At 40.9% G+C, this 26,987-nt stretch overlaps 2 protein-coding genes across 2 annotated transcripts in view; both read left to right on the top strand.

The window, feature by feature from the left end:
- The first annotated feature begins 418 nt into the window (after positions 1–418).
- mccc2 (methylcrotonyl-CoA carboxylase subunit 2) lies at positions 419–22,721 on the top strand. The gene is made up of 17 exons (XM_053871607.1): positions 419–607; positions 4,316–4,382; positions 5,023–5,107; positions 7,248–7,349; positions 9,771–9,898; positions 11,753–11,865; positions 12,009–12,122; positions 12,402–12,466; positions 12,619–12,718; positions 12,796–12,891; positions 14,101–14,173; positions 14,347–14,423; positions 17,295–17,361; positions 17,489–17,645; positions 17,999–18,113; positions 20,001–20,086; positions 22,074–22,721. The coding sequence occupies exons 1-17, from the start codon at positions 485–487 to the stop codon at positions 22,189–22,191; spliced, it is 1,686 nt and encodes a 561-aa protein (XP_053727582.1). The 5' UTR covers positions 419–484; the 3' UTR covers positions 22,192–22,721.
- An 878-nt stretch (positions 22,722–23,599) lies between these two features.
- tmem8b (transmembrane protein 8B) overlaps positions 23,600–26,987 on the top strand; it is a 47,383-nt gene continuing 43,995 nt past the window's right edge. The window contains exon 1 of the mRNA XM_053871955.1: positions 23,600–23,788. Coding sequence (XP_053727930.1) covers positions 23,707–23,788 — 82 coding nt within the window. The 5' untranslated portion in view covers positions 23,600–23,706. The remainder of the gene's footprint in view (positions 23,789–26,987) is intronic.

The raw sequence follows: 26,987 nt of genomic DNA, 5'->3' as shown, positions 1-26,987 counted from the left end.
GGGACCAGGCATAAATGATTACATATTCGGAGTGATCCAGTTTACAGTGTGGATACAGGATTTCATGAAAATAGGTCTTTTTCCCCTTAACGTAGTTGTGGTTTCAACAAACTGACCAGAAGATAAAGAGGTTTTATGAGATGTCAATCAATTCAGATTTGTTTACAGTCAGTCAAATGTTTGTTCAAATGTTCCAATGTTTTCTTACAGTAATGTGCAGTGAATTCACTATGCACTGTAATGTAGAGGACGCCGTCACGTTTATTTTTCTTATGTTAAATATCTTTTTTAGAAATAAAAAGACGCTAATCTAATGCAAACAACCCATCAAATCTAATCTGAGAATTGACTTGCATTGACATTTTTGACCACTTGGTGGCAGCAACATTGCTCTCTGACTGCACACTAATCAGAGAGCAAGAACGCTACTAGCTAGCAAAGCTAGTAGTTTGCAGCGTTCACATTGAGCTGTGGAGACCCGATCATGTTTCTTCGGACTCTCAGATCGTGCATGCTGCCCTTCCCCCGGGCTTGTTCTCGACCGTACCACGCTGACCAAGTGGCTCGTCTTGGCTCTCAACCTGACAAACAGTCGGCGGAATATCAGGTAAACTAGCCCGCTGCTAATGTTAGCTACCTCCCTTCTCCTTGACCACTGCTCCTGCGTGATGTTGGCGGAGGAGAGATGAAGATAAAGTTCGACAACGATGTTCAAAGTTGTCTTATTGCATGGGAATGGCATGGGAATCGCAAGAGGTCGAAAGCATGAGGAAGCGTTTGTTGGAACACTTTGTATATGACGAACAAACAAAGTTGTTTACTCTTGCTGAACGTGTTAAATGTGGTTATTTTCGTTACAAGCATGTACTCCATGTATATTTCAAAATCCCTGTTAAATGTGTTATTTGCTTCATCTAAACAGCAAGTCTAACATAATAACTAATCTAAGACCATAACATTACAGAACGAGCAGATCATGTTCGAGTTTTGGAATCCATGATATTGCTTCCTGGTTCATGTGTTTGGGGAATAAAATGAGTACCTGGTCATTTGGTTGCCATGACAACACAGTGGATGAGGCCGTTTCTGGCTGCTTGGCGACGGATTTTTAATGTTGGCTTGCAACAAATCCATTATTAAGATGTTACAATAACTAATATGATCCTGTAATTCATTGCCTTGAATTTGAGTGATTCTAGTTTTGCTCATTCCAAATCTTACTTTCAATTTTCATTCGTAACTACGCTCTTTTGAAAAATACATGTAGAAATAGTAAGTTCTAGCACAATTTCTCACTGTGATGATTTCTACAAAATAAAGAATTATGAAATATATATATGAAAAGACATTTGCATATGTCTCCTCTGCCACAGGCATCTCTGTGCTGTCACCAGTTGTCTGACTTGGAGCAAATCTGCTATCAACTCGTAATTTAAGTTAGTTGGGTCAGCCTTACCCGTTATGATCTTAAATAAAATTTCTTGTGCATTTCTTCTATTATTCATTGTCAATTTCTGTGAACTTTGTAGCTTGTATGAAAATGGAATTTGAATTGTATTGCCACTCTTTGAAAAGGCGAAAAGGACTGCAAAAATGGCAGGTACACTTTGCATGTTCATGGACTTTATTCCAGTTTCAACAAATAAAAACAGATATCGCTGAAAGAAACTGAGCTGCTTAAAGTGTCACTAACATCAAGTCAGTCAAGACATAATTAGAAAGAAGATGTGCTGAGGAACTGACTCTTGTGTCATTGAGGCACATTTCTGTTTGTTGCTTCGTGCTACACTTGCTATGAATTTGACTTGATTTGCTTAGTTCTACAGCGTTGTTGGCGACTCTTTTAATGGACCTTGACATGAATAAAAGTGAACCATCATGTTCCGTCTTCGCACGACGTTGCTTGCTGCATTCCAATATGCAAGTTTTTGTCATCTGATGGCACACTCTGATTTTAGGATTGCTGTGTTAGTGGCGAGAGATTTACCCTCCTTTTTGTGTGTGTGTGTGTCCACATTCTTGTTGTGGACAATATGAAGTTAAGTTTGTTTTTTTATTTTTATTTGAGAGCCATTCATTTGTGCTTTATTATGTGGCTGCAGCTCCAGAGGAAAATGATTCTGATGTGAATGTAAAAGCTCATCTCCTGGACCATTTGTTGGAATTACTCTCATTTTTCTATTTCAAAAATATGTATTTTTGATGTCACCTAATGGCTATCACACTTAATATTACTTCACTTATTATCATTAACTGATATATATTGCAATATTTTGTGATACTTATCAGACGTGTTGTACTGGTTGTGTTCAGAATCTATATTTACCTAATGTGTGTTTTACAGTGCAATCAATATTAACTTTCAAGGATAGAACAAGCAGAAATATAAATGTTTAGAGTTCAGAAAGCTCTTATTTTCAGACCTGGAAGGTGACATTTTTCAGAGATATTAGATACAGCAACTTTGAAATCAAATTTTATTGTAAACAAATTTGAAATTAAACTCTTCAAAAATTGCGATTATGTTGTTGTCATTCAACATTTTGTCCAGCAGGGAGCGCCCCGACTCCACCATTTTCCTACCACATTGCTTCCACTCTGACATTTTCCCTCTTTCAACGTCAATACATGTTTCCACTTCGTAACTGTTGAAATTTAACGCTGAATTGGTTAACTGTACAGTATATTGCCCATAAGTGAACTATATTTTTTCTATCAAGGTCGTCCATGCAAAGCTGTGCAAGATGCTCTCAAATGTTGTCCACAGAAAGACCAAGGTTGTGAAAAGATGTGAGGCAGACCACACTAAAATACTACATATTCCGAATGTAGTGCAGGGGAGGGGTTGTGACAGCTGAACAAGATGGAGAAGAAGGCTGGCCATGTCATTGCCAGGGTGTGTGGAGGTGGTGATGGGGAGGAGGACCAGGGACAATAAACAGCATCATGACTAACCCTCACATTTTCTCTATGATGAAGCCAGGTACTTATCAACACAGGACCAGTGACAAAAATTCAAATTTTTTTTTACATAGTTTTATCATGAAAAGTGTTATTCTGGGGCCATAATGTCATGTATGTCTGTGTAATTGGTGATTGTGTCTTATCGATTATCATTAATGATTGGTTGTTAATTGAATCAGGACCTTAATAATTGTAGTTGAATCTGGACATCTCAGTTGGTGACGCAGAATTCAAACTTTTAGTACTTGCTTGTAGCTATGTAGCTATCCGTTTTCACAATCTACTCTTTATTGGTGTGAAAAAGCGTTGACAACACTGTACTGCAGTCTGATATGCCCACACTTTATCGACAGAGTAGAGGTGTGGGGGAACACTTATCAAAATAACACAGTACCATTGCATCTACTGCTAAAGAATGGTTTAACAGGTAAGCATACAGAGCATAACCGAACAAAGTGTTTGCTAAAGCATGAGTACTGGAGTTTCCTGTGCTAGCAGAGAAACATTTCGGGTCATGTTTAGATCCAGAAATGGACTGCCATCGGATTATCTACAAAGACTATTTAAAGTTATTCCTGATGAGGAGGAGCGTATGAGAAGAGGGAATGTCTACCAACCATATGCCAGAACCACACTGAGACAAACGGACACTGCAATAGTGGGAATGTAAATGTGGAACTCAATGACAAAGGATATGAAAAACCGAAACAACATGATGGTTTTCAACAAAATGGATCTGACATGCAAACTGCTAGATTACTCTGGAGTAGGGACGATAAAGACCAGTAGGAACTCACTGACAGTCACATTACAACTCAAAGGATATGACACAGACTCAAGCTTTCACAATTACACACAACCACTGGTCCAGGAAATAGGGTCTCATGGGAATAAGGGTCATAAATGATCAGAACTGTTCCTCAATGATCCTTTTTAGATTAGATTAGGCCCTTATTTGTCTCACCGGGTGGGGAATTCAACTATCAATCTCTGTGAAATCTAAGATAAAATTGCTATATTTGGATTAGATGTATTACAATGTAATGGAAGCGCAGCAATGGAATGCAAAGAAACAGAAGTCCATTATATATATTATATTATATTATATATTAAGCGGGGTACAATTTTATTGAGGAGATTGAAATAGAGATTCTTTCATCTATAAAGCACATAAAAATGGGAGACAATAGGAAATGTTGTGCCACTAATCTATGACAACATATATCTTATGGTTTGCAGTTGTTGTAATGTGTTCTGCAGCTATTGGAGGAAGAGTTGCAGGCAGCAGTTTAAAACCATCTCAGGCACTAATCTCGTGATCCGAAACATTATTTTTGTTTCCTTTTTGCAGGAGAACTATGAACGGATGCAAGTTCTTGTTGATCAACTGAAAAGCAGAGCTGAGAGCATTAAACTGGGTAAGTGACCCAAGCTGCTGAATCGAACTCTGACCCGCAACCTTCAACAGGTCTGTTACAGGCCAAGAGGAACGTGTGAGTCTTAGACCACTCTTGTGATTTTACCTCAGACAGTATTGAGACATACAGAGTGTTGCACCTTTGTTCAAAGGATCACATCTCTGATTAAAATAAGTGTCAGAAAGAGTGTGATTTTTGTGTCGTAGTGCCATGAGTATTATTGTCCTCCAGAGACTGAAGAGTGAAACCGTGTATGGTGTATATATGTGATAAAAAGAGACGGCTGCTATTTAGTGAAGTAAATGTCACAGAGCCAAATGAACGGCATAATTTCTCTGCAGGGATCAATACAGTAATTCTCTTTTGTCTTCAGGTTCTTTTTGTGCTCCTACTTTATTATCAGCCTGTTCTGCTGAGGTTTTTTTAATGAGCTTCACAGCAGCGGCGCAGTGACTGAGCTGTTGACACTCACTATTATACATGAAAACCTTTTTACGCTTCCATAACACAAATGAGGTCTTTACTAGTTCCTTGGAAGTGCTGGGCAAAGAATTTTTCCAAACCCATGACTGCTGCGATGCTGTTTGCGACACCTTATGACACCTCCTAAATATGTTGTTTATTTATTTGCTGAATTCAGGTGGAGGTGAAAAAGCCAGAACTCTACACACTTCTCGTGGAAAACTTCTACCCAGAGAACGGATCGACCGACTGCTGGATCCTGGGTAATTGTTTAACTTGTATGTTAGTCTAGGGGAAGGTGGACACAATTTGATTCACCATGCAGTCCCAAGACACTAGCCGCAAAGAAAGGGAATATAACACAAATTTATTTTATACTGACACAGAGAAACCAATTCAAAACTCTGAGTGGAAACTTAATGGTTACAAATATGACAAACACCAATACACAATACAACTTAATTCAGTATGTTTGTTCTAACTTTAGTTGTGGGATTTTACACAAACAAGAGACAAAGACAAAACGGGTTAAAGCCCTGAGGACTAAAACCAACCAACAAAAAAGAATATACACATGAACCACTGAAACAACACGCGCTGCTAGCTTGGGAGTGGTTGGAGAAGAGAGGCAGTGAGCCGGCTGCTGTAGCAGGTATTTGTAACTTTCTCCACTCCCTCTGTAGGGCTGCACTGTGGCTTCCGCCAATCATCCTCCATCTAGCCACACCCACAATCGCACAGTGCAGGAGGCAAAACTGCATTCTGATTAAGTGAAAGGGATTGGGAGGGAAAGGGAAAGGGAAAGGGAGAGGGATTGTGTTTGTCATTTCACGATGAAGGATCTCTGTATTAGTGAAGTGGGAAGTTGAGATGTCCACACCTGTTTACTTCATCGACTGCTCCCACAACTTGACCTCAGCCTAACCCCAGCCAGAAGAACATAGTATTCTGAGTGTTTACATAAGGCTCCCCTTATGACGTCGATGGATCAGATCCAGCAGCTCTGTCTCATCATCCACAGAGTCCTGATCAAGCAGCCTTACTGCTGACTACTGATGAAACAATAAGATGGTTGCTGCAATTGTCATTTTTAATATTAACTAGAATTACTATTGAAGAAATGTGACTGTCAAATGTGGCTATGAGGCATTTCATGAGCCTTGTATGTATGTCTTCAAGCAAAGTCAATTGAAGTTAAGAATGGAGGAACATGATTGGATTGTATTCTGGGTTACTAGAGTAGACCCCAGATAAAGCAGTTTTTTGAATGATTCTTGGCAGGGAACTGGAGACCACGGAATGGTGGTCTAGTGGTTAGGATTTGACAATCTCATCAAAATTAGTTTTGCATGAATTGCGCTTTGCTCTGTCAGTGCTTTTCAAGCGCTGCAGCTGGTATTTAGAGTATTTTTTGCGAACTAATTGCGATGGTCTTTGTTACGTAGCACTTGCTTTAGATTTCTGTTTCTCCTAAATCATCTCACCACTAAAAGTGACACTCCGACATCATACACTTCAAACAAATATACAAAAATAATTACACATCCAATCCAGGACAGGAATCAGAATTGATACGATAGATTCATTTCCTGGGGGGAAAGTATCCCCGTCATCATTATTATGATTTTGGGTGTGATTTTACTGAAGGAAACCGGTTTGTAACCTACGTTTTGAAAACCTACAAAACTGGCATTTAGAAATCAAAGAGCTTCAAGAGGATTTAGTGTCAATGAAACAGGGACGTGTCATGATTGGTTTATGTGCATATATATCTGAAGTCAATCCTCCAGGTCTGATCAGAAACATGTATTAACCCTGAGTTGAAAGAGATCTCCAAAACGGAGGTCTTTAAGTATATGTATTTCTTTGAATATATCTGCTCATCATGCTTCAAAGGTTTTATGTGAAATATAACGTCAACATAACTAAGGTGCGTTCACTGTAGCTCCCCAGCTCAGGTCTGTTTTTGATGTGTTAAATGTCCATTATTTGTCTCACAATGAGGAAATTCAACAGTTAAACATTGCAATCCCAGACACACACATTTTTTTTGTTGGGTCTAATTGAACTTCATCATTTCAACAGCATGAATCTCTCTGATAATTTTACTGAAAGCTTGACCAGTGGAGTTAATATTTATTGTTTGAAGTCGATCAGAGCCAGCGCTTTATTTCTGCCTCTCTGGTTTGACATTTCAGAAACCATTGTGTGCATTTTGTGAAAATAACAGGAGACAGAATTATACAGTTCTCTGACATCTGAAATGAATAAAGACTATTTTCTGCTCCAGTCTCTGCTCACCTCAGGTGTCTTTAAATAAAAGGCCAGTCCATTTCCCTTCCATTTCCATATATATGACTTTATTATGTGCCTATTTATTTGTATTCCCTTCTTTTCCTGCAGCTCTCCCTTCCTGGAGTTGTCCCAGTTTGCGGGGTACGAGTTGTATGGCAAAGAGCAAGTTCCAGCCGGTGGGATCATCACGGGGATTGGACGTGTGTCAGGGTGAGAGGCTCCCACCTTTGTTTAATCTGTCTTGAGATTGGTTGGTTCAAAAGTTTTGAGCTATAAATTAATACAAATTGAAACATACTTGCTGACCGGTGATTCCAAACTGCTGCTAAAAAGACACCGATTATGATAAACGGACACGTGTCCTCATAATATTACCACCAGTTGGTTGCAGTATTGAACACATTGGCTTGATGGACGCACAAGTTTTAACTTGGCAATTCCTGAAGTCGCATAGAGAGAGAACAGTCATAGAGTCTCATGGAGGAATGAGGACATGAAGAGGTGTGATTTAGGGACAATGATAAAGATTGATCAAGGTCTGAAAGCTACAAACGCTGCATTTGGAACACACAAACACCAATGATATATGATATATACCAATTCTGAGACCACTGACCATCATCATGCATACATTCCTTCCCCACTGCAGAGAACCACACAAAGTAGATGATGATACTTCACAGTGAGTAAGTAAGGGTTATATGCAAATAAGTCCAAAAGCTGTACCTGTAACAGACTCCTGTGTTACTCCTAACACAGAGGTCCAATGGTGTGGTGAAATGTGGTTAGCCAATTCTCTGTAACAAAACAATAGTATATTAGAACCTTTCAATTCTGCCTTTATACTTGGAGGCGAATCTTGATGTGGTTCTTGATCTTGTAAGATAGTGTAAATATCATTTTACAAAAGCTGCAATATTTGCAGCATCACACTGTCGTTGCTTCAGAGAAGGTAGGGGATTGTGCTCTCGCGTTAATATAGCTGGATGCATCACTGCAGGTCAAAAACACAGAATCACAAACACAGTAAACAGGTATTAAAAGTAACGATGAGTCCTCATAACACATACAAAGTCCGTAGATGTGCGTGCCGATTTGAATTAGCAAGTGCAAGTCAACTTGTGGGTGAATTCAACTAGTGATGTTATACGTTGTTTAGTCTCGCTCATAAATGCATAAGATCACTCTCTGCGGTCTCCTTAACTTAAACATAATCAAAAAGATAAAACACACATTGAAATTATGTTCATTTTTTGATATGCACACTAGTGTATGAGTAACTACGACAGAATGTTCCAGTAGTAAGGTAGGTATCACATGGTCTATCTTCATTATCGTGTAATTGTCTGCACACAATGCAAGATAAACATTGAAAAAAATAACTTGATGGACAAGCAGGATTAACAATATATCTAAGAAACGGTTAGTGAAGTTTATTTTCCTCTCATTTTTTTACAGAAATTAAGTAATAACCTATCTTAGCTTGAACTGACCGTCGCTCGTCGCTCTGTGTTAGTTGGTTCGGACTGAAACTACTGTGGGGGGTTTGAACCTGGTGTGGGGTTGGACAAGGATACGTGGTTTTGGACAGGGGCATGGTGTTAAACCCAGTCCAACCCTGCCCACCTGTTCTGCAGTGAGGAACCTTTCACCTAATCTGTTAAGCCAGACAAAAAACAGTCACTCACTTTAAACCACTGACCAGTACTGATGCTGTCAAGGCGGGACTGTGTTAAATCTTCGCAGGATGGCCACAGCCCATGGACTAACATCTGTGGAAAGTTGCACCACCAGTTGCTACCGCATATTTCCATGTTCATTTCACCCTTGCCATGAAATAGAGCGCACGCTACATTCATGTGCAATTTCAGGTGGAGTGGATGGTCTTTGAATGAAGTCCACTTGCATTCCCCTATCTCAGGCTGCATTTGGTGGGCATGAGTCTGGAGGTGCTCATATGGCCATCTGTTTCTCCCCCTCCCTCACGAAGGATAGTGGTTGTGGTAGCCAACTGGCAGTCTTGGCTTCTGTCAGTTGCTGTTTCCAAAATGGGTTTGGTGACTAAATATCACTTGAAACACAACGACTGATTCATTAACCAGTAAACATTCATTCAGCTACTACCTCTCATGAAATGGACGATGGAACACTTAACTTTTGTTGCCATGGCTACCTCACTCACTCGAGAGATGATGTGAGAGAAGGGTTGTTGGTCTTACTAGTTGAGTCATAGTGGAGTTGGAGGAGTTTGTTGTGAAAACCAAATGTAAGTGTATATCTTCATATTAAATTCAGATATCAACAGCCAGTGCAGTTGAATGTATTGTTACTTGACATATGAATGCTCTGAAGTACCTGTCTAGTGTTATTGAGAGCCATAGAAACACTTCTGCGATTCCACAGATTTATTTTATGCATCATTTTACCTAGGACTATCTATCTACTGTACATAGCTACTGCATATCCTTATCTGTGTGTCCCCATGGAGATGACTGCATTTTGTGATACAGAAAGTACACACATTTGTACATCAGATGGCAACTGGTGAGGGTTTCTCACAAGTATCATGCTGTGAGATGGATTTATGTCATGAGCTCTGAAGCCTTTAATTTTTAACATTATTCCTTCCAGAGTTGAATGTATCATCGTAGCCAATGATGCCACTGTGAAAGGGGGAACTTACTATCCCATCACTGTGAAGAAACATCTCCGGGCACAAGAGATCGCCCAGCAGAACCACTTGCCATGTATCTATTTAGGTGAGTGTGACTGTATATGATGTTTCATCATTGTTGCGCCATGTTGTCAACTGCTCCTGCTCACTGGGAAAAGACATGAAGATTACTTGGTAAATTCCTACGTTTGTCACTGTGAAGACTTCACCCAGCAATAATTCCACACACATGAAATGTGAATTTCTATCCATTGATGATTTTTTAATTTGCCCCCATGGGACGTCATAGCTTCAGTTCCTACATTTGTATGTATTTGAGTCTGGCTGCACACTGATGATAAAATGATGATGATTTACTATCTGCTTTGTTTCATTATGTCCCAAAAGTAACATCACCCTGAAATTGTCTTTCTTTTTAATGGGAAAAAACACTGGAAAAAAGTGTGCTACAGTGAGATGTGCAACATAGGAAAGTACTGCTGTATTGCTTCTACTTCTGCTGTAAATTACTCAACAAAGCCATGAATGTTTAAACTGCTTGCAGCAAAAGTACACCCATGAAAATGCCCTTGCCGTAAGTGGTAATATGTTGTTTGGATTGCTGCATTTAATCAAACCAAGTTTCAAATATGAACCCTTAAGTAGTGACTACTTTACACAAGCAGATGGCGAGCACCTGTAACTTCAGTGTGAGCACCATTTGTGGCCATGTTTTTATCACCTTTTTGGAATACGTTTAATTCGAAAAACGACCCGTGGAGGAGATGAGTAGAGTTATAGTTCTGTAGTACAAGCATAATTGAGAACAAGAGAGTGGAATGTTAAGTTAGACTGCAGCACTGCTTCTGCATCAGTAGGTCCAATATTGAGTTAGAAAAAAACCCCAACACACAAATACCATCACACTAAACAACACCACTGCCAGTCTGGACTGTTGACACAAATCAGGCTTGGTCCATCAATTTGGGCTCGTGGAGCTGCCAAATTTTGCCCCTGCCTTCTGTGCGAAATTACCAATATTCTGTTCATTTTTTTCCGCAAACCTGGGCAGCATCAGCTCACAGTCTTTGCCTGAGGATTATGAAATCGAATTCTGTTGCGGCCATCCATCAAAAATGTTTTCTGTGGTTCTGTACAAGACACTCCTCCTTTGACTGCACTTGTTGTTATTTATGAACCTGTAACTTTCCCGTCAGCCTGAGCTGATCTCAGCTGACACCTGTCATCAACCAGAGTTTTCAGTCCTCAAACCTTCCTGCCAAGCTCCTTTTTTTTGTTTGGTGCGAGGACAGATGTGAGGCAAAACATTTCTCCTTCAACTTCAGACACTCACTGTCAGCAGCAGTCATTTTAATAAAATCATATGGTGAAATATTTCTGCCTCATTCCCAAGCAAATAAAATCCACTTTTAGAAGGAAGCATATTTTAAGAGGGGATACAGAGCCACAGAAACACATTCTGTGTTCAAATTCCTGATTTTGCTGAAGAGCAAGACTAGACACAAGTACTTCACAGGCAGAGCTCAAATCAAGAAGCTGAGAGACAAATGTTAAAGATGCCTGAATCAGTTGGAGGTTTGGACACATGGAGGAGGAGAGACAGAGGACTTGTTGGGTGAAGAATGTTTGATATGTTCTGGGCCAAAGGAGGAGAGATTCACAACCATTAAGATTCATGGTGATTCACGTGATACAAGACATGAGGAGGGACACTATGACAAGGGAAGTTGCGCTAGATCAGTTAAGGGAACGGACTTGCTGTAGCAACCCCTGAACTGCTGAAAGACAAAGTGCATATATATATATATATATATATATATATATATATATATATATATATATATATATATTTGTGTGTTTTATTTATTTGTTTTTTATAAAAGAAAAAAAATTCTCCTTTCATGTGTTGCATGCTTTTTCTTATTCTTGTCACCTGTAGTGGATTCCGGAGGAGCAAACCTACCCAGACAGGCTGAGGTGTTCCCAGACAGAGATCATTTTGGACGCATTTTCTTCAACCAGGCTCGACTGTCATCCCAAGGAATTGCACAGGTCTGAGTAATTTAGAAACACAACAACCACCGATCAGAGCACACGTGCTATGATACAGTGATGCACAAAATATTGAGTGGTAATCTGTAATATATGAATATCAACTTTTGCAACACATTTATACATTTATTGTTTTGTTGAAGATCGCAGTGGTGATGGGATCCTGCACAGCTGGAGGAGCATACGTTCCTGCAATGGCTGATGAAAGTATCATTGTGAGGAAGCAAGGGACCATTTTCCTTGGTGGACCTCCACTGGTGCGCATTCTGTTGTTTTATTATCAATATAAAACATTGTTATTGTGGTTTTGGTATGGCATTCTTGTCTCACCATGTTCTCACAGTTGATTCTATCTCAGCATTCAGAAATTGCGCTTACCAAATATGTGATTTTATGTCATTATGTGGAATAGAGTTCTGGATAAGAAATGTCATGAATATGAAGTGTCTCCGGTACATGTTGAGGAGATTGTACTGTTTAAGTAAGAGATATGCAATGGTTTTAGTTAAAACTTAATTTGTTATTTCCCTTCACAGGTGAAAGCAGCAACAGGTGAGGAGGTTTCAGCCGAAGACCTTGGTGGTGCTGATCTCCACTGCAGGTAATGACCATTGTAAATAAATAGTCATGCAACTAGTTGTTTAGTTCAACATTTGTACATGATCTAATTCTGTTTTTCATTAGGTACATTGATAGCTTTCCTCAAGCACTATATGATCAAAGGAACATCTCATCGTATCTTATTTTCTTTAGGAAATCCGGCGTGACGGACCACTACGCTCTAGATGATGATCATGCGCTTCATTTAGCTCGCAAAGCAGTGAGGAATCTGAACTACAGGAAACATATAGATGTAAGTCATAATTCTCTCCAAAGAGATTACAGATGATGATCTGTTGTCTAATCTATGTTCAAAATGGTCTCTTTGAGGTGACAACAGAAAGCCCGGAGCCACCTCTATACCCTGCAGATGAGATTTATGGCATCGTTGGAGATAATCTGAAGCGCAACTTTGATGTCAGAGAGGTACGTTCGTGCTCAAGGAAACGACTGAAGGAACTTTTCTGTCTTTTACCTTTATCTCATAATCCTCCTGTGTCACAGCTATCCTCTTCATGTCCTCATTTGCCTCTCCCAAGAACCTTTTTGGTTGCCATCTCCAGCGTGTCTTCAGCATTCTGGATCTAACACACTCTCCTCTCTCATGACTAAACCATCTGGCCTCCCTAACATTGTCTCCCGACATCTCCACGTGTCCCTCTCATATACTAATTTCAGATCTCTTCTAGCCTCTCCTAATGTCAACCTCTGTATCTCCATCTTTGACTCTCCTCACACTGCTTCCTGAGTCTCTAAACCCCTGGTTGGCAGCAGGTGGCCCTTGGACCAGATGTTGCCTGGAACCATCTTGTTACCTCAGTATCCTGTGACAACCCACACCATAATACAGCAACATGAAGAGAGTCTTTTCATGACTGCAGTTTTGAATGCATTTTTAATTCTAGAAACCTCTCAGTAATGACTCTGGCTGTTAGTGAGACTCTGAGTCATAGTTTATTTGAACGAGCCATATGTCCCAATCAGTGTACAGAGGAGTTGTATGACAATTTAAACATGATTTAAGTTGGTTAGTTCCGTATTTCATGTTGTAATGATCGCAGCCCAAAATATATTCAGGTAAAATGATCGCTGACTTTGTTAACAGAACAACCTCATAGTCAATGTGTCTGTGCATTCATTTCACCACCTTCTCTTCTGCCTGTTTTTGTGAAAACGCAAACTCATTTGGAGATGGTTAGGGTCCATTGTTTAATGTAATTGTATGCCTTTTAGAAGTGGCATGTAATTTTTTTCTCTGTCCTTTTTCTCCTTTATTTTTGCTAAATCAGAAATAACAAGAATTGAAATCTTCATTGTGTGTATTATTTCCTCTTGACTGGGTGATTCATCTCATAACTTCCTTTAAAAGCAAAATATATGTCACATTTTTCATAGTTAAAAAAAAGTTTTTTTCTTCTGAACATGGGTAGATGGTGCTCTTGTGTGGAAGCTAGCTCCTCAGAGGGACATGGCATCTACCACTGACCACTTTAACATTCTAAACCAGTATTTAGCTGTCAAGAGAAAGCAGGTTCATAACGGATGACTGGCATTAGTCTTTTGGAGTCAAATACTGTCTGGAAAAAGTCCTTGTTGAGTGTCCGTTGAACAAACTTAATGTTCTTTTCATTACAGGTCATTGCAAGAATTGTTGATGGAAGTAAATTTGACGAGTTCAAGGCTTTTTATGGAGACACACTAGTTACAGGTAAGCTTTTTTCAACAGTCTGTATTTGAGTCTTTACACAAAGCCAGCTAGAACAATACGGAACCCTGCTCATTTAAGGGTACAAAGTTGTTTTGTCTTATTTTGAAGTTTCAGGATTTGTCCCTGCTGAGATAAGTGGAATAGATATGTTGTAATGTCAACTTTCTTGCCAGGTTTTTCAAGAATATTCGGCTACCCCGTAGGAATAATTGGCAACAACGGAGTCTTGTTTTCAGAATCTGCAAAAAAGGTGGGTTCAGTCGTTCTTTCAAAAAGGAAATAGAAATGGTTTCAAAAGACATGCGTGATTTGCCTTTATCAATGAGCAAAATGTTTTAATCCCAGTCTGGATGATGTCTGTATTGTTTGACTTTGAACCACTGAAGTTCCTCAAGAGGGCTGAATCTATGTAAAAGCTGTCATCCCACATCATGGAGGAGACAGTAGAGTAATGTCTGCAACAGAGGAATTCTGGATTGTCAAATTGTTTTCTAAAATCAGGCCTGAGCTCTTGAAATGATCTTGTCATAATCAACAATTCTAGTTTGACACAGTAAGACCGTGCATTGTGGTGTGAGTGTGCTGGGGTTTTTCATGAGTGTATTTCAGTCACCGACCAAATATTGAGAGGCCTGGCATGGAAGCTAGTGTCTAGCGTGTGGTATCTATTTTGTATGCTCTCATCTTTGACTTGATCCTGCTCCCAAACTCTCTGTTATAATTGGTGAGTATTAGAAATGTGCCATATGCAGAAGGTCCACACAGTGTGTTCATTTGAGGGTTTCAATGCTAACCTGAAGTACACTGTGGTAGACCTGGGTCCTTCAACCGAACAGAGCTCCCACTGTGTTAGGATAGATGGTAAATGACTCTTACTTCTGTTGTGCTTACTTTTTGTGCTTATCAGCAGCCAGAGTGCTTTACACTAAGTCAGCCACACGCTGCGATGCAGTGGGGGAGTTAAATGTTATGCTCAGGGGCACATCTGGAGGAGTGGCGAACTTTCAGCCACAGGGCTGTCACATGCTTAGCATATTTCATAATAAACTTGCCGTGTAAATATCGATTAGATTAAGTGTTTTCTTGGGAACCTCTGCCTGACAGGTCTGCAGTCAAAACTTTCTGCTGTCATTTCACAAGAACCTTTTTTTAACAAGCATTTCTTGTTCTGCCACCGTTCTTGCTATTAATTTTCAGATGGCCGGCCGCATGCAGGCAACATCCCCGCACGCCGCCAAATAAAAGTCAAAGCTTCATCATCACATTGAATATTAAGCAGTGTTTTGGTAATCAGCTCTCAAAATGTCAAGGCCTGGAACACAACAGAGTGGCTGCAGAATGGTTACCGTGATGATGCAGAATCCCAATATTTTTCTCTAGAGACGCTTCAGTCTTCACAGCTGCTGTACTCTGACCCTTAATAGGCAGGTGCTGTGTTTCCCTCTCATGACACGCTCCCAAATTACTGGTTCTGCTCGTCTCATGATGCTCTGTGATAACATTTTAATACCATGGCATGGAGACAATCTTCTGGTCATGGGAGTGGCTTAATTTGCCAGCTACTGTCATGAAGCAATAAAATTCACAGAGCTTTGAGAAAATACGGAGCCTTGTACTGTATGTGAATACAAGCTCACGTGCCCTTCAAACATATTTTCAAATGGATTCCAAGCTTTTTTTCCTCTGCGCTCTCAACGTGAGAGCGATGCACTCCCCACAACCCTGAACAGGACTAACTGCAGATGTATGTATGTAAAAAATAACATTTTCCCCGATGCTAATGATTGATGCACACATGTTGTCCATGAAGGGAAGAATTGTTCTGTTTTCCATTTTGTCACCTTGCACAACTACTATAATAAACAATGGTAGCAGACAGTCAGAAAATGTGATAAAATGCTTCTGATAATGTCATCTGTGTAACTCAGTTGTGTTAAAATGGGAACCTTAAGTACATGAACAATAACTGAGAATTAGGTATTCATATGGCTGGTTGGCGTTCATCTTTTCATTTGCCAACATATTGCATCAAAATCAAATTTGTTTTATTTTGTGATTTATTTACGCCTCCTTGGGTAATTATTTTTCTTTCTCTATTTTTTTTAGTATTTTTAAATTAATATTACTTATGATACTTATCAGAATTTTTTTTTTCATTTCTCTGAGTATATTGTTCTTCTCAACATATTTTACACCTCATTTTCTAACCCTATAGATTCAAGTTCACATCATAGGCTGAATAAGGATATTGTTTACCCTACTATCTTTTTGCACCTCATAAATTTCCATCCACAGTGAGTGGTGCCAATAACTCTAGAAGCCTTTTTTTAAGAGAGATGTGCGAAAAAAACAAAAGCAAATAATTAACAATACAGTAGAATCGGTGGATAATGCTTCTCTCTGAACAAAACCTCTGTCTTTTGTTCCCACCTTACAATCATCAGCGACAAAGTTGCAGCCAGAGCTGAATGGCATCCAGAAGCAAACTGGGTAATTCTGGAGTACAAGCTGAAGGGAAATGAGGTGTCTGCTTGTTCCGCTCGCACTGTTTGTGCTATGTACATGTTCAGTGGAAGGTGACATCACCATATTGTGCGAAAGCTATTTAGCTGCTGCTTTCAAAATAATCACAAAGCCAGAATGAAGCAGCATGAGACATTTCTGAACTCTGGTGCCTCAACCTTTCTTATTTCTGGTAAATCAATGTGATTCTTAGTTACACATTGTTTGACTTCCTTCCATTCATCTTGTTGTCTCCAACACAACACAGATTGAAGTTCTTTTGTCTCACAGAAAATGACCACCCTTACAAATAGCTAAAGGTTTAAACAATAATAATAGACCCAAACAGCCCCACCATACTCAAGATGCTGCACCCATCCTTCTGTTGGGCCTCATGAACCATCCTTCACTCGTAAACAAGATACTTAAATTCCTTCACCAGGAGAAGGATGTCCATCTGGACAGGACATTTCAATGAAAATATGAATTTATAAGTCAAGTAGTTTGTGTCAAACTTTCCAACAGCAAGCCTAGTGCCAGATGATCGTCTGCATCTGGTTGCACACGTGTCAATTCTGTGTGAACCATGTTTTTTTTTTTTTTTCTTCTTCTTCTTCAGGGGACACATTTCATTGAGTTGTGCTGCCAGCGAAACATTCCACTACTGTTCCTTCAAAACATTACAGGTCAGTGTGTTTTTTTTTTTTTATGTCGTTCCTGCTGGCATTGGAGCAACAAGGAGGAACACCAGGATGGTACACAAAAACATTCAGATGGTCAAGTTTTCCTTTCGATTCACCTGCTGTGTCTCAGGTTTCATGGTGGGACGGGAGTATGAAGCCGGTGGGATTGCAAAGGACGGGGCGAAGATGGTAACGGCAGTGGCCTGTGCCAGTGTTCCCAAAGTCACGGTCCTCATCGGGGGATCTTACGGAGCAGGAAACTACGGCATGTGTGGCCGAGCTTATAGGTATGCCTCCTCTGGTTTATGGATACAAACCATGCACCTTTGACGTCAGCTTTCCCATTGAGAGCTCTGATTTGGAGTTCCAGAGGAGCGTGTGAAGAAAGTCAGAACCTTGTGGTTAGACAGTGTGGCAATAATATGGATTTTTACGTACAAACAATCTTGATGCCACCAACATATTTAACTTACTCTTAAACTCAATTAACACTTTATTTTAATTTATCATTCATCTGGTAGACCTGAATGCCCAATTCACTGCATATAGCTAAATATTTGCTTCATGTGTTCTGTGTGAAATCTGTTTTTCTTTGACCTGCCATCCCTCAATGACTTTGTCTTTGCCGCTCATCCCTCAGCCCTCGTTTCCTCTACATGTGGCCAAACTCCCGGATATCAGTAATGGGCGGCGAACAGGCGGCCACAGTCTTGGCAACCATCACTAAAGATCAAAGAGCACGTGAGGGAAAGGAGGTAACAATTGCCCTTCAGCATCTCAGCTATGCTGTAAGGACTTTAACAATATCTGCTGCACATTGTCTGCCAAACACAAGCACGTCATTGATTTAAAATGAAAATGTATTTTAGTTTGTGACACCGTGTTGTCAGCTTGAATGATGGCCGATACACACATGAGCTTTGGTTTAGTTGAAACCTGTCAGAATTGGAATATGAAAATCCATGAGTCAAATTAGTGAGCAAGTTTGTTATGCTGGATATTAAACCCCATGATTTATAACATGGTCATGTGTTCATGAAGCATTCCCCAAATCTCTTTTTGTAAATCATATTTAATGCACTGTGGGACTAATCTAATCTAATGTAATGTTTTTCTTTCATTTTAACAGCATCGATGCCTTACATCGAAACACTAAATTTAATCAGCTGTGATTTCAATAACATATTACATGTAAGCAGATGACAAACCAAATTTGTGAAAAGGCTGTGCAAGAATAGAGGGATGATAAAGAGAAAAGTGGTCCTTCAACCATTTCCTCAGCAATAACATTTAATTACCTGGAGCTCCTCTTCTTCTTCCTCTGGCCTTTACTTCACTCTCCGCTTATCTCCAATAATTGAATCAAACAGTCGACCCTTTCTCTTCGGCAGCCACTGAATGACTGCTGGTACATCTCAAAGTCCACCAGACTGAAAACAACAACAGGCACAGATTTGATATAATGTATGACTCAGAGGTCAGAAACAACTGATTCGATGAAAGCTTTACTCTTCATTCAGACAGAATTTGGCAAAGGTGATGCTGCTTGGACAGAGCCCTGAGGTACACCTTTGTTCAGTTTAGTGTTTTAAGATAAAAAAAAAAAAAAAAAGTTCAACACACTGGCACATGGCAACTAATGTTCAACCAATGGAAGGCTTACTTTTGAAATACGTGACGATTCCGTATTTCAAGGGACAGGTCACAATCCTTCTAAGCTCTTGTTATATCTCACATTACTTCTCTTTGTGTCGCCTTAAATCCGACTTCATGCTGGAAGTGTCTGAAATGCAACCAGCCAGTGTTTTGTTTTCCTTACATCATTCACTTCTTCTCCGGCCACTCTAGAAGCACGTGGCTGATGCATGCGTCAGGTGATCATACTTACAGGTTACATACACACAAGCGACAGGAAACAACTGTTTGGAAAAAATGCTTGAAGTGAGCCAGTTGCCCTCTGGAGCTTTCATAGATATCCTTGCCACTCCACCGTTTTCTTCACAGACTGAGCTCCCTCCTGAAAAAATGGGGTGAAATGGCAGCACATAGCTCTGCTTCTATCAGCGAGTGAGTTCGACCCACTGTTTACACGGACTGGGGGACACACATATTTTATTTATTTATTTATATTTGCCAAAAACTCTGACGTTTGAAATAAGCTACATCCATCCATCCAGCCGGGTCGTGGTGGCAGCACCTTCAGTAGAGAGCTCCTAACGTCCTTTTCTAGGAAAACGTCAGAATGCATATGTCCACCGCGCACAACTAACTTTTTCACACAAGTTTGACGGCTAGCCTTGCCTAATTAGTGTGCTTGCTAGTTGTACACATGAACACTGCTGGATAAACCACGTTGAAGCTCTTGACTTCCTGAGAAGAAACCACATTCAGTCACTGTTTTACCAGTTTGAGCCAGTTTTGTGTTGGGTCTTTCATGAAAGACTTATCAAACAGGTGTATTCATTGCCCTTTGTGTGGAATTTTCCTCATGTTGTGTGGTTGTGGGTTCCAGCCAGGTCACAAAAACAGAAGCAGGCAATGATGTTTAATTCTTCACCTCTGCTTTGTCAAATGATGGTTAAATGATTACATATGTTTAAGGTACATGAGGTTTAAGCTTTTTTTTTTCCTTCTGTCACCAGTTTACAGCTGAGCAGGAGGCCGCCATGAAAGAACCAATCGTCCGGCGCTTTGAAGAGGAAGGCAGCCCGTACTTCTCCAGCGCCAGGTGAAGCTTCCCTCCCGGCTGTTCATATTCTAGACAGTTGCGTGACTAAAGACAAACAGCGTACACAGAAAGTGGAGGAGGTCGCTACCAGACCACCCGTGCTTGTATGTGGTTTAATATTTAATCACATCAGGGCGCAGGTGATGCTGGGACACATCCAAACTGTTATTTCCCTTCTTTGGACGTCCTGCTGTTTGTGAAATGTGTCACAGCTACTCCTGATTTATTGATTTCCCTGGTGTGAGCAGAGACAATGGCTCATGACAAATGCAAGACTTCAGTTTGTTTGCTGAGATTTGTTGACCGCAATATATATAGAAACTTATTAGGTCTGACTTTGGTTGGAGAGGGTCGTGGGCTAGATTTGGCAGTCATCCATGGGTGATGCCACACCCTGTGACCTCACCCTGTAGTTGTTAGTTAGAAATTAGAATTAATGCGACTTGCCCCCCATGCGTTTATTTGTTTTTGAGAAAAGACCGTAACGAAACAGCAAAAAATGTCCACTCTAGAAACATCTATCTTTCAACATCAGGAATCAAATTCCATCATTCAGCCAGTGAGGAGAGGGAGGATCCTGCGAGAGGCTGAAACAGCTGCAAGACCGACGGACCCAGATAATAAAACTTTATTTCGATTGCACTTTCAGAATTGAGCAGAGAGGAGAGTTTTGACATTTACTGAATTGGTGACAACAAACTGCTATCTTTCAGTTAAGAGAAATAAATCTGTCTGTAAGATGCCCTTCACATGTCCGGAATGTTCCACTGGAGTTCTGCGAGCAAAGAGCATCAGTCATTGTCATGTTTCTTTCGGGATTTCTCCATGAAAAACACTGAGAAGCTTCCTTTTCATCTCCACTTCCATGATGTGTTAAGTGCTATCCGTTTGTTTCAATGTTTCCACTTTATTTATATAATGTTTAATAAATTTAATAATTTGATCATGTCAGAGTATATCACCAAAAAGAGATCATCACCATCCTTTATAGTGCAGTAGAAAGACAAAGGTGCAGCTTTTTTCCTGTCTAGCTTTATTACATTATGACTCAGGGTGTTTCAATAAGGACCAGACAATGATCAGAGCGTGAGCATAAAAATGTCCGTTCATGCTTTTATTTTCAGTTGACTGGGGAAACAGATTTATTCTTCTTCATTACGGTCCAGAACAATTGCCAGGGATGATGAAATGTGGCGCTGGTCACGTCTCTCACCAGCTTCAAGCAGGTCCACAGAACAAGCCAGGTGCACCATAAACACTTCTAATAACAGTGAATCTGCTAAACTCTTTTTTTCTGTCTAGTAAAAGCCAGTGGACGTTTGCCATGGACGTTAATGGCTAATGTCGGAGCTAATCAGTTTTGTTGGCTGAAGCTATATTATACTGTAATGAACACAATGAAGTGAGTAGTGGACATTTTCACGTTTGTTAGCATCTGAAAAATAAGTTCCCCACATTGGAAAAACCCATACGTCCGGTGCAAACACTGTCATTTGAGCGTCTGAGCTCTTCAGTCGTCCACGGTTCTCTTGCTCATTCAGATTCACACTATCAGTTTTTTAACTCTTCATTGTGATCTCTTACCTCTGCCATGATGATAATGAATGATTGCTGCAGAGTTAGCTCGGCACAGGTGCCGTAATATGGGTTGGTAGTCAAGTGGGTGGGCTGGTCGGGTCACACAGGGAAAGTTATGTTATCCAGAGATTCCTCATAATAGAGCTAGAGAGACAGACTCGGTGACATCTGTGTGTCCTATATGAAACCTGTCATCACAGAAAGTGGGAATATATTTCAGTATATTTGTTGTCTATTGTTGCTTTAAGAAGAACAAAACTTATTTGTGTATTGTTTTTCCTTTAAATCTCGGAATGTTTTCTTTGTGGCTCTGAATAGAAAATTCAGTCAGGCCCAAAATCAAGCCTTCACCTTTTTCTTTTCAAACATGATCAAGTCCAGAAGTGATATTTTTGCTCTCTTTTCTCAGACTCTGGGATGATGGGATCATTGACCCTGCTGATACTCGCCTTGTGGTCGGTCTGAGTCTCAGCGCCGCATTGAATGCACCAACGCAGAAGACACAGTTCGGAGTTTTCAGGATGTGATGGGCAGCGATTGTTGATTTGTTTCACTTCTCAGATTGTGTTGGTAGTAAAAGTGAATTATGAACCGGTAGCTTTGTCACAGACCTCAACAAAACTTCTGGATGAATCATACTATGTTAGTGCCGATCTAGTGTGAGAAGATGGCCATGACTTTTGCCTTAAATCCCTTGCTGTTTTGTATGTTCATCAAATATTGTAAATGTCAAAATATAAAGGTAATAAAGTATTGTTAAGTTTGATTCTGACCAAGTCATAAGGGGGCGCTGTTTAACTTTGCTACATTACACATAATGAGGCCTTCAGGGGCAACTAAGGAGATTGGACCCACTATCTACTGAAAGTTAACCAATTTCTTTGACGCAAAGTAGCAGCATTTTTACTTTGAGTGTAGTCCAGAAGACCGAACATCTCACCCCATCTGGAGGGAGCCACCTGTATCTTGTTCTTTGAGTCTTGTAACAACCAGTTAGAGGAGGTAATCAAGTTCAGACTTTCGGGTAATGCTACCATTATGATTAAATAACTGCCAACTTGTGTACGTAAAAAAAAAAAAAAAACTAAAATAAATAAAACATTTAAATTAAAGAAATAAGTAATACCTGTGCTTCATTTCTGGGATCGTCCTTTTTTATACTAAATATGAGTCGCATGCATGTTGGAGAAGACGTGCACAGCTCCTTCATTTGCGTGTTGGACAACAGGGTGCAAGGATTCACTGGTTGACCAGCATGTTTTATTAATGTTCAAATATCTTGCACACTGTGTTGGCACTCCACTATTGTGTACTTGACAACAGCATACCTCTGTCTCCTTCGCAAGCCTTGAAATTTAGCTTTGTTTTACTAAAAAACAAAATTGCCATCAAAATTGTCAACTGACTATCACAACCTCATGAATGGACTCTGGTTGGGATTGGGAGGATTGAGTCAAGCATCCTTGGACAACAGTCACTGACCACTGCAGACTTGGCGAAGATGATGTGGTCACCATTTAACAGCTCTTGAGCCACTGTCCCAACTGATGAGTTTTTGGGGACGGTCCAGGTTCCTCTTCTCAGCTGTCAAGTTGACTTGGCAACACCACACGGAGCGGTGCGAGAAAACGTGCTCCGATTATTGGTTGCTTGCCCACCACTTCCGGTGTCCTGGAGCCACCCGTGGGCCATCGAGGCTCCAGCTGAACCAGCGCCCGTCACGTGACGCGTGCCCTCCACCTGACCATCTCAGGAGCCGCGTGAGAATTGCGGGCGCGCTGCTGTGTTACGCCGTCTGTGCTGCAGTGTGTGCGAGCGCCGCCCCCTATGTTGACTGACTGTTCCCCTCACCCACTAAGCAGCCAAGACATATTGAGGTTGTCAAATCAGCTCGGGTGTCAAGGCGATGCCCCGCCCGCGTCTTGATGACGTCATGCGCAAACAGCTGGTCGTTGGCGAAGCAAAGAAAAAAAAAAGATGTAAAATGTGAACCACCACCGAGACCCAGACCTGCACCGGGCTGGAGCCCACCACCACGGACCATGTGGAACCCGCGAGGTCTTAGCTCGGGATGGAGCCCGCCGCGGCTCCTCTTGCTCGTCTCCTCCTCTTTGGCTCTCGGAGGTGAGTGTGCGCTGCTCCAGAGGAGCTGTTCCTTTTGTCCTGGTGCTGAAACCATCACACTGGCGTCTCTTCTCTCGCTCCCGCATACCTCCCGTCTGAGAGCGACCCTCCACTTGTGCTGTGACACTTGCTCAGACGTGTTGTGGGTCTCCACACCGGAACACTGGACGCTTTTATTACTGCTGCATTTGCATGTTTGAGCGGATCTAATCACCTCATAGACAGTTAGAACTGCGGACAAGCCAGTATTCAATGTATTTGTTTCGCTCTGAAGTGATAAATCCAGTGCACACATGGTACCTGAGCCACAAGACATCACCGCTTCCTGCTAATTTGAACGGTGTGTTTCCACAGAGGAGAGCCAGTGAGTCGGCTGGACACTTCAGCCCAGTGGAGGATGTTGCAGTCCCCTGACAGACTTGTTGCTGTTTTGCTCCAGCAGTTTCATAAATCTTTGGAATCCTCGTCAGCCCAGGAGGCTGTAGAGATGTTTGTCTGTAGCATCGATATTTAATGCTTTATCAGCTTGTCTTTTAGCTAGGGGAAAATTGCTCTGAGTATTTGCAATGACAGTGCCAGAGAGCCGCCTCAGGTGCTGTCGTTGACCAGTCTTTGATCAACACACCAGTACTCCACCTGCTCACCACGGTTCATGTTTTGTTGACAATTGTGCTCGGCTAAAGCTGAGGACAATTTGTGGGAGAGATGACAAAAAAGCAGGAATACCTCCAAATCTGACTGTGGCTGATGGACGAGTCTGTACAAGTACCTGACATGTCTCTCGAAATGTGACGTTTCCTCTAACTTACTGAACAAAGAGGAAATTTCAGTGAGCATGTTGATTTTCATCCCATTGCTGTGGATTGAGCTATTTTTAGACTTGTGGATCCTCATTTCCATACACAAGTGTATGTACTAACCTCATCTGCTACAACTCTCTTCTAATCAAATAATACTCCACTAATCTCATTTGTTACAGCCGTAAAGCATTTCATTCATGTGAGAGTGCGATTGCTTTGAATAACAACATCATCAATCCATTCCACAACAATGGAAATGGTGGTGGGCATCATAGGGGAGCGATAGGTTGCTTTCACTTCCTTCATATCACTTTTCTTGATTTTCTGAAGCTGTCACCATTTATTTATGAACTGTGCACCACTTTTCATTTTTAAATAGTTTTTTTTGGTCAGAACTTTGAAGCTTTTTCATTCCGCTCCAGTGTTTGTTGACTCCACCACCGATTTTATGGTGTGGTTTGGAGTATTTAAAGTTTAAATAATTGAGTTGCTTCTGCAAATATTAAGCAATTACAATTGAGTAGCGTTTAACTGTATTGCATTAGTATATAGTTGAAGTGGAATGTGAAGCACCCCCATGTCAAGTTGGAGATGTGAGTCTTCCGCTGATGTGGGAATCAGTTGGAGTGGTATGTTGAGGTCTTGCTTACAAGAGGAGTCGGTCCAGCATCTTCAGACAAGATGAATGTCATGATGTAAAAAAGAGCTCAGCCAAATGACACTTTCGTTGAATGGCTCGGTCAATGCTCACTTGTAGTAATAAGCTCTGGGCTGAAATGTGTCTTCTCTGATGGCTGTCGGGATTGTCTTAGAGACAGAAGCTTCGTTGTCCATTAGAGATTCAAAGTAGAAGTGCTGCTCCTCCTTATCAGAGGCCAGTTGAATTTGCTAACACGGGAGGTTCTGTGTTAGACCCTGGACTGGCCTAGTAGACGTGGGAACACCTGAGTATTCCATCAGAAGAGGTATTCAGGCAGAAGTCTGAGCTAAATGTCAAACTAATTTTGTAACTTCAAGTATTATAGATTGTAAGTTTGGGTATAAGACGACACGTTTCTTTCTTCAAATCCAGAGTTGCAGAATTATGTTCTGGCTATGCTCTGGTAGGTCAAAACGGTGTGTAACGGTCCTATGGGTCGCCTGGTCGGTCTCAACAAATCGGCCCACTCACTCAAGAAATTTGATGTGTGCTGTTCCGGAGTTGTGAGAGTCACGACTCCAGGCAGATAAATCAGAGAGCGCTCATATCCAGAGTGATACCATCTCCCGCAGAGCTAGATAGTCTTTCACTGAAAATATGAATATATTTTTAGCCCTTTCAGGGCAAGTTCAGCAGATATCCTCCATTATCTGTTTTGGCTCTACCATGTTGTACGAACTGCTTCAGTATCTTCACAGAATTAACACACCGAGGTAAATACAGTACAATGCTTAAGTCACCTGCTCACGGATGCACATACCAGGCTGTTCCTGGTCTAGACGGGTTCAGGGTTAGCTCTTGACAGTGAGATTGCCTCACTCTTTTAGTATTCACGGATGCTTCTTTAGGTGAGCGAGCAGTGAGGACTAGTAATAGAGCTGTTCTGGCTCCTCAGAGCAAGTGACTCAGTTTCTCACCCTAGTTTCGTCATCCAGGAGGAAGAAGCACACGGCGGTGTGGGAGCAGCGAGTTCACTCACCGTCTCCTCAGCTATTAACTAAATTGGTCTCGTGCTGTTTTAGTGCCTTCTCCCAACAGTGTGTGTTTTTACTGCAAACTGTGAGTACAGGTGAGACAATTGTTCCCAAAAGGATGGATGAAGAATAGTTTTCTCTTCAATCACCCTAATTTCAATTACTGTGGGCTCATAACACTGGCGTGAAATGACCTGCTAACTGATAAGATGGTTTTATCTCCAGGTATAATTCAATGCTACTCTGCAGAACAGTGGCTCCACACATTCCGAATGCAGGAAGTAGTTTTTGAGCTGCTCCTGCCTCCTGTTAGGGGTCTCATCCTATCTGCGTTATCTTATCTTATCTTATCTTATCGCTGGATGCGAACTGATCAATTCAGTTCTGCTTGACTTGAAATCGTGTGTCTAAAGTCCAGTTCAGGTGCCTACCATGGGCCTTGATCCTCTTAAATTGTATTCTTTGTAGCTTGTCTTTAATGTGTTTAAAGGCTTTTGTATTTGAAATAACTGCCAGAAGTGTTAGTTACATTATGTCTTGTAGCTTTTGTGTCCACACTAAGTCATAATTAGTGGAAGCTTTTTCCTGTTTGCGAAGGTCAGTAGCAATTACCTACAACTTCTGAATGAGGAACTTCTCTGCATTCTGTCCCGGTATGTGTGTGAAATGTTAAGAGCTTGTTAATATGGCTAAAAGGAAGCTCAGATTTATTCTCAACTTATTGG

The sequence above is a fragment of the Synchiropus splendidus genome, chromosome 7 (assembly GCF_027744825.2).
Source record: "Synchiropus splendidus isolate RoL2022-P1 chromosome 7, RoL_Sspl_1.0, whole genome shotgun sequence".
Lineage (NCBI taxonomy): Eukaryota > Metazoa > Chordata > Actinopteri > Syngnathiformes > Callionymidae > Synchiropus > Synchiropus splendidus.
Note: the sequence above shows the minus strand (reverse complement) of the source record. Positions and strands in the feature narration are given on the sequence as shown.

Coding starts and splice junctions, on each gene's coding strand:
- mccc2 (XM_053871607.1), top strand. CDS start 485: ATGTTTCTTCGGACTCTCAGATCGTGCATGCTGCCCTTCCCCCGGGCT. Junction 7,350..9,770: donor GGGATTGGACGTGTGTCAGG/GTGAGAGGCTCC, acceptor TATTCCTTCCAG/AGTTGAATGTATCATCGTAG. Junction 17,646..17,998: donor ATGTGTGGCCGAGCTTATAG/GTATGCCTCCTC, acceptor CTCATCCCTCAG/CCCTCGTTTCCTCTACATGT.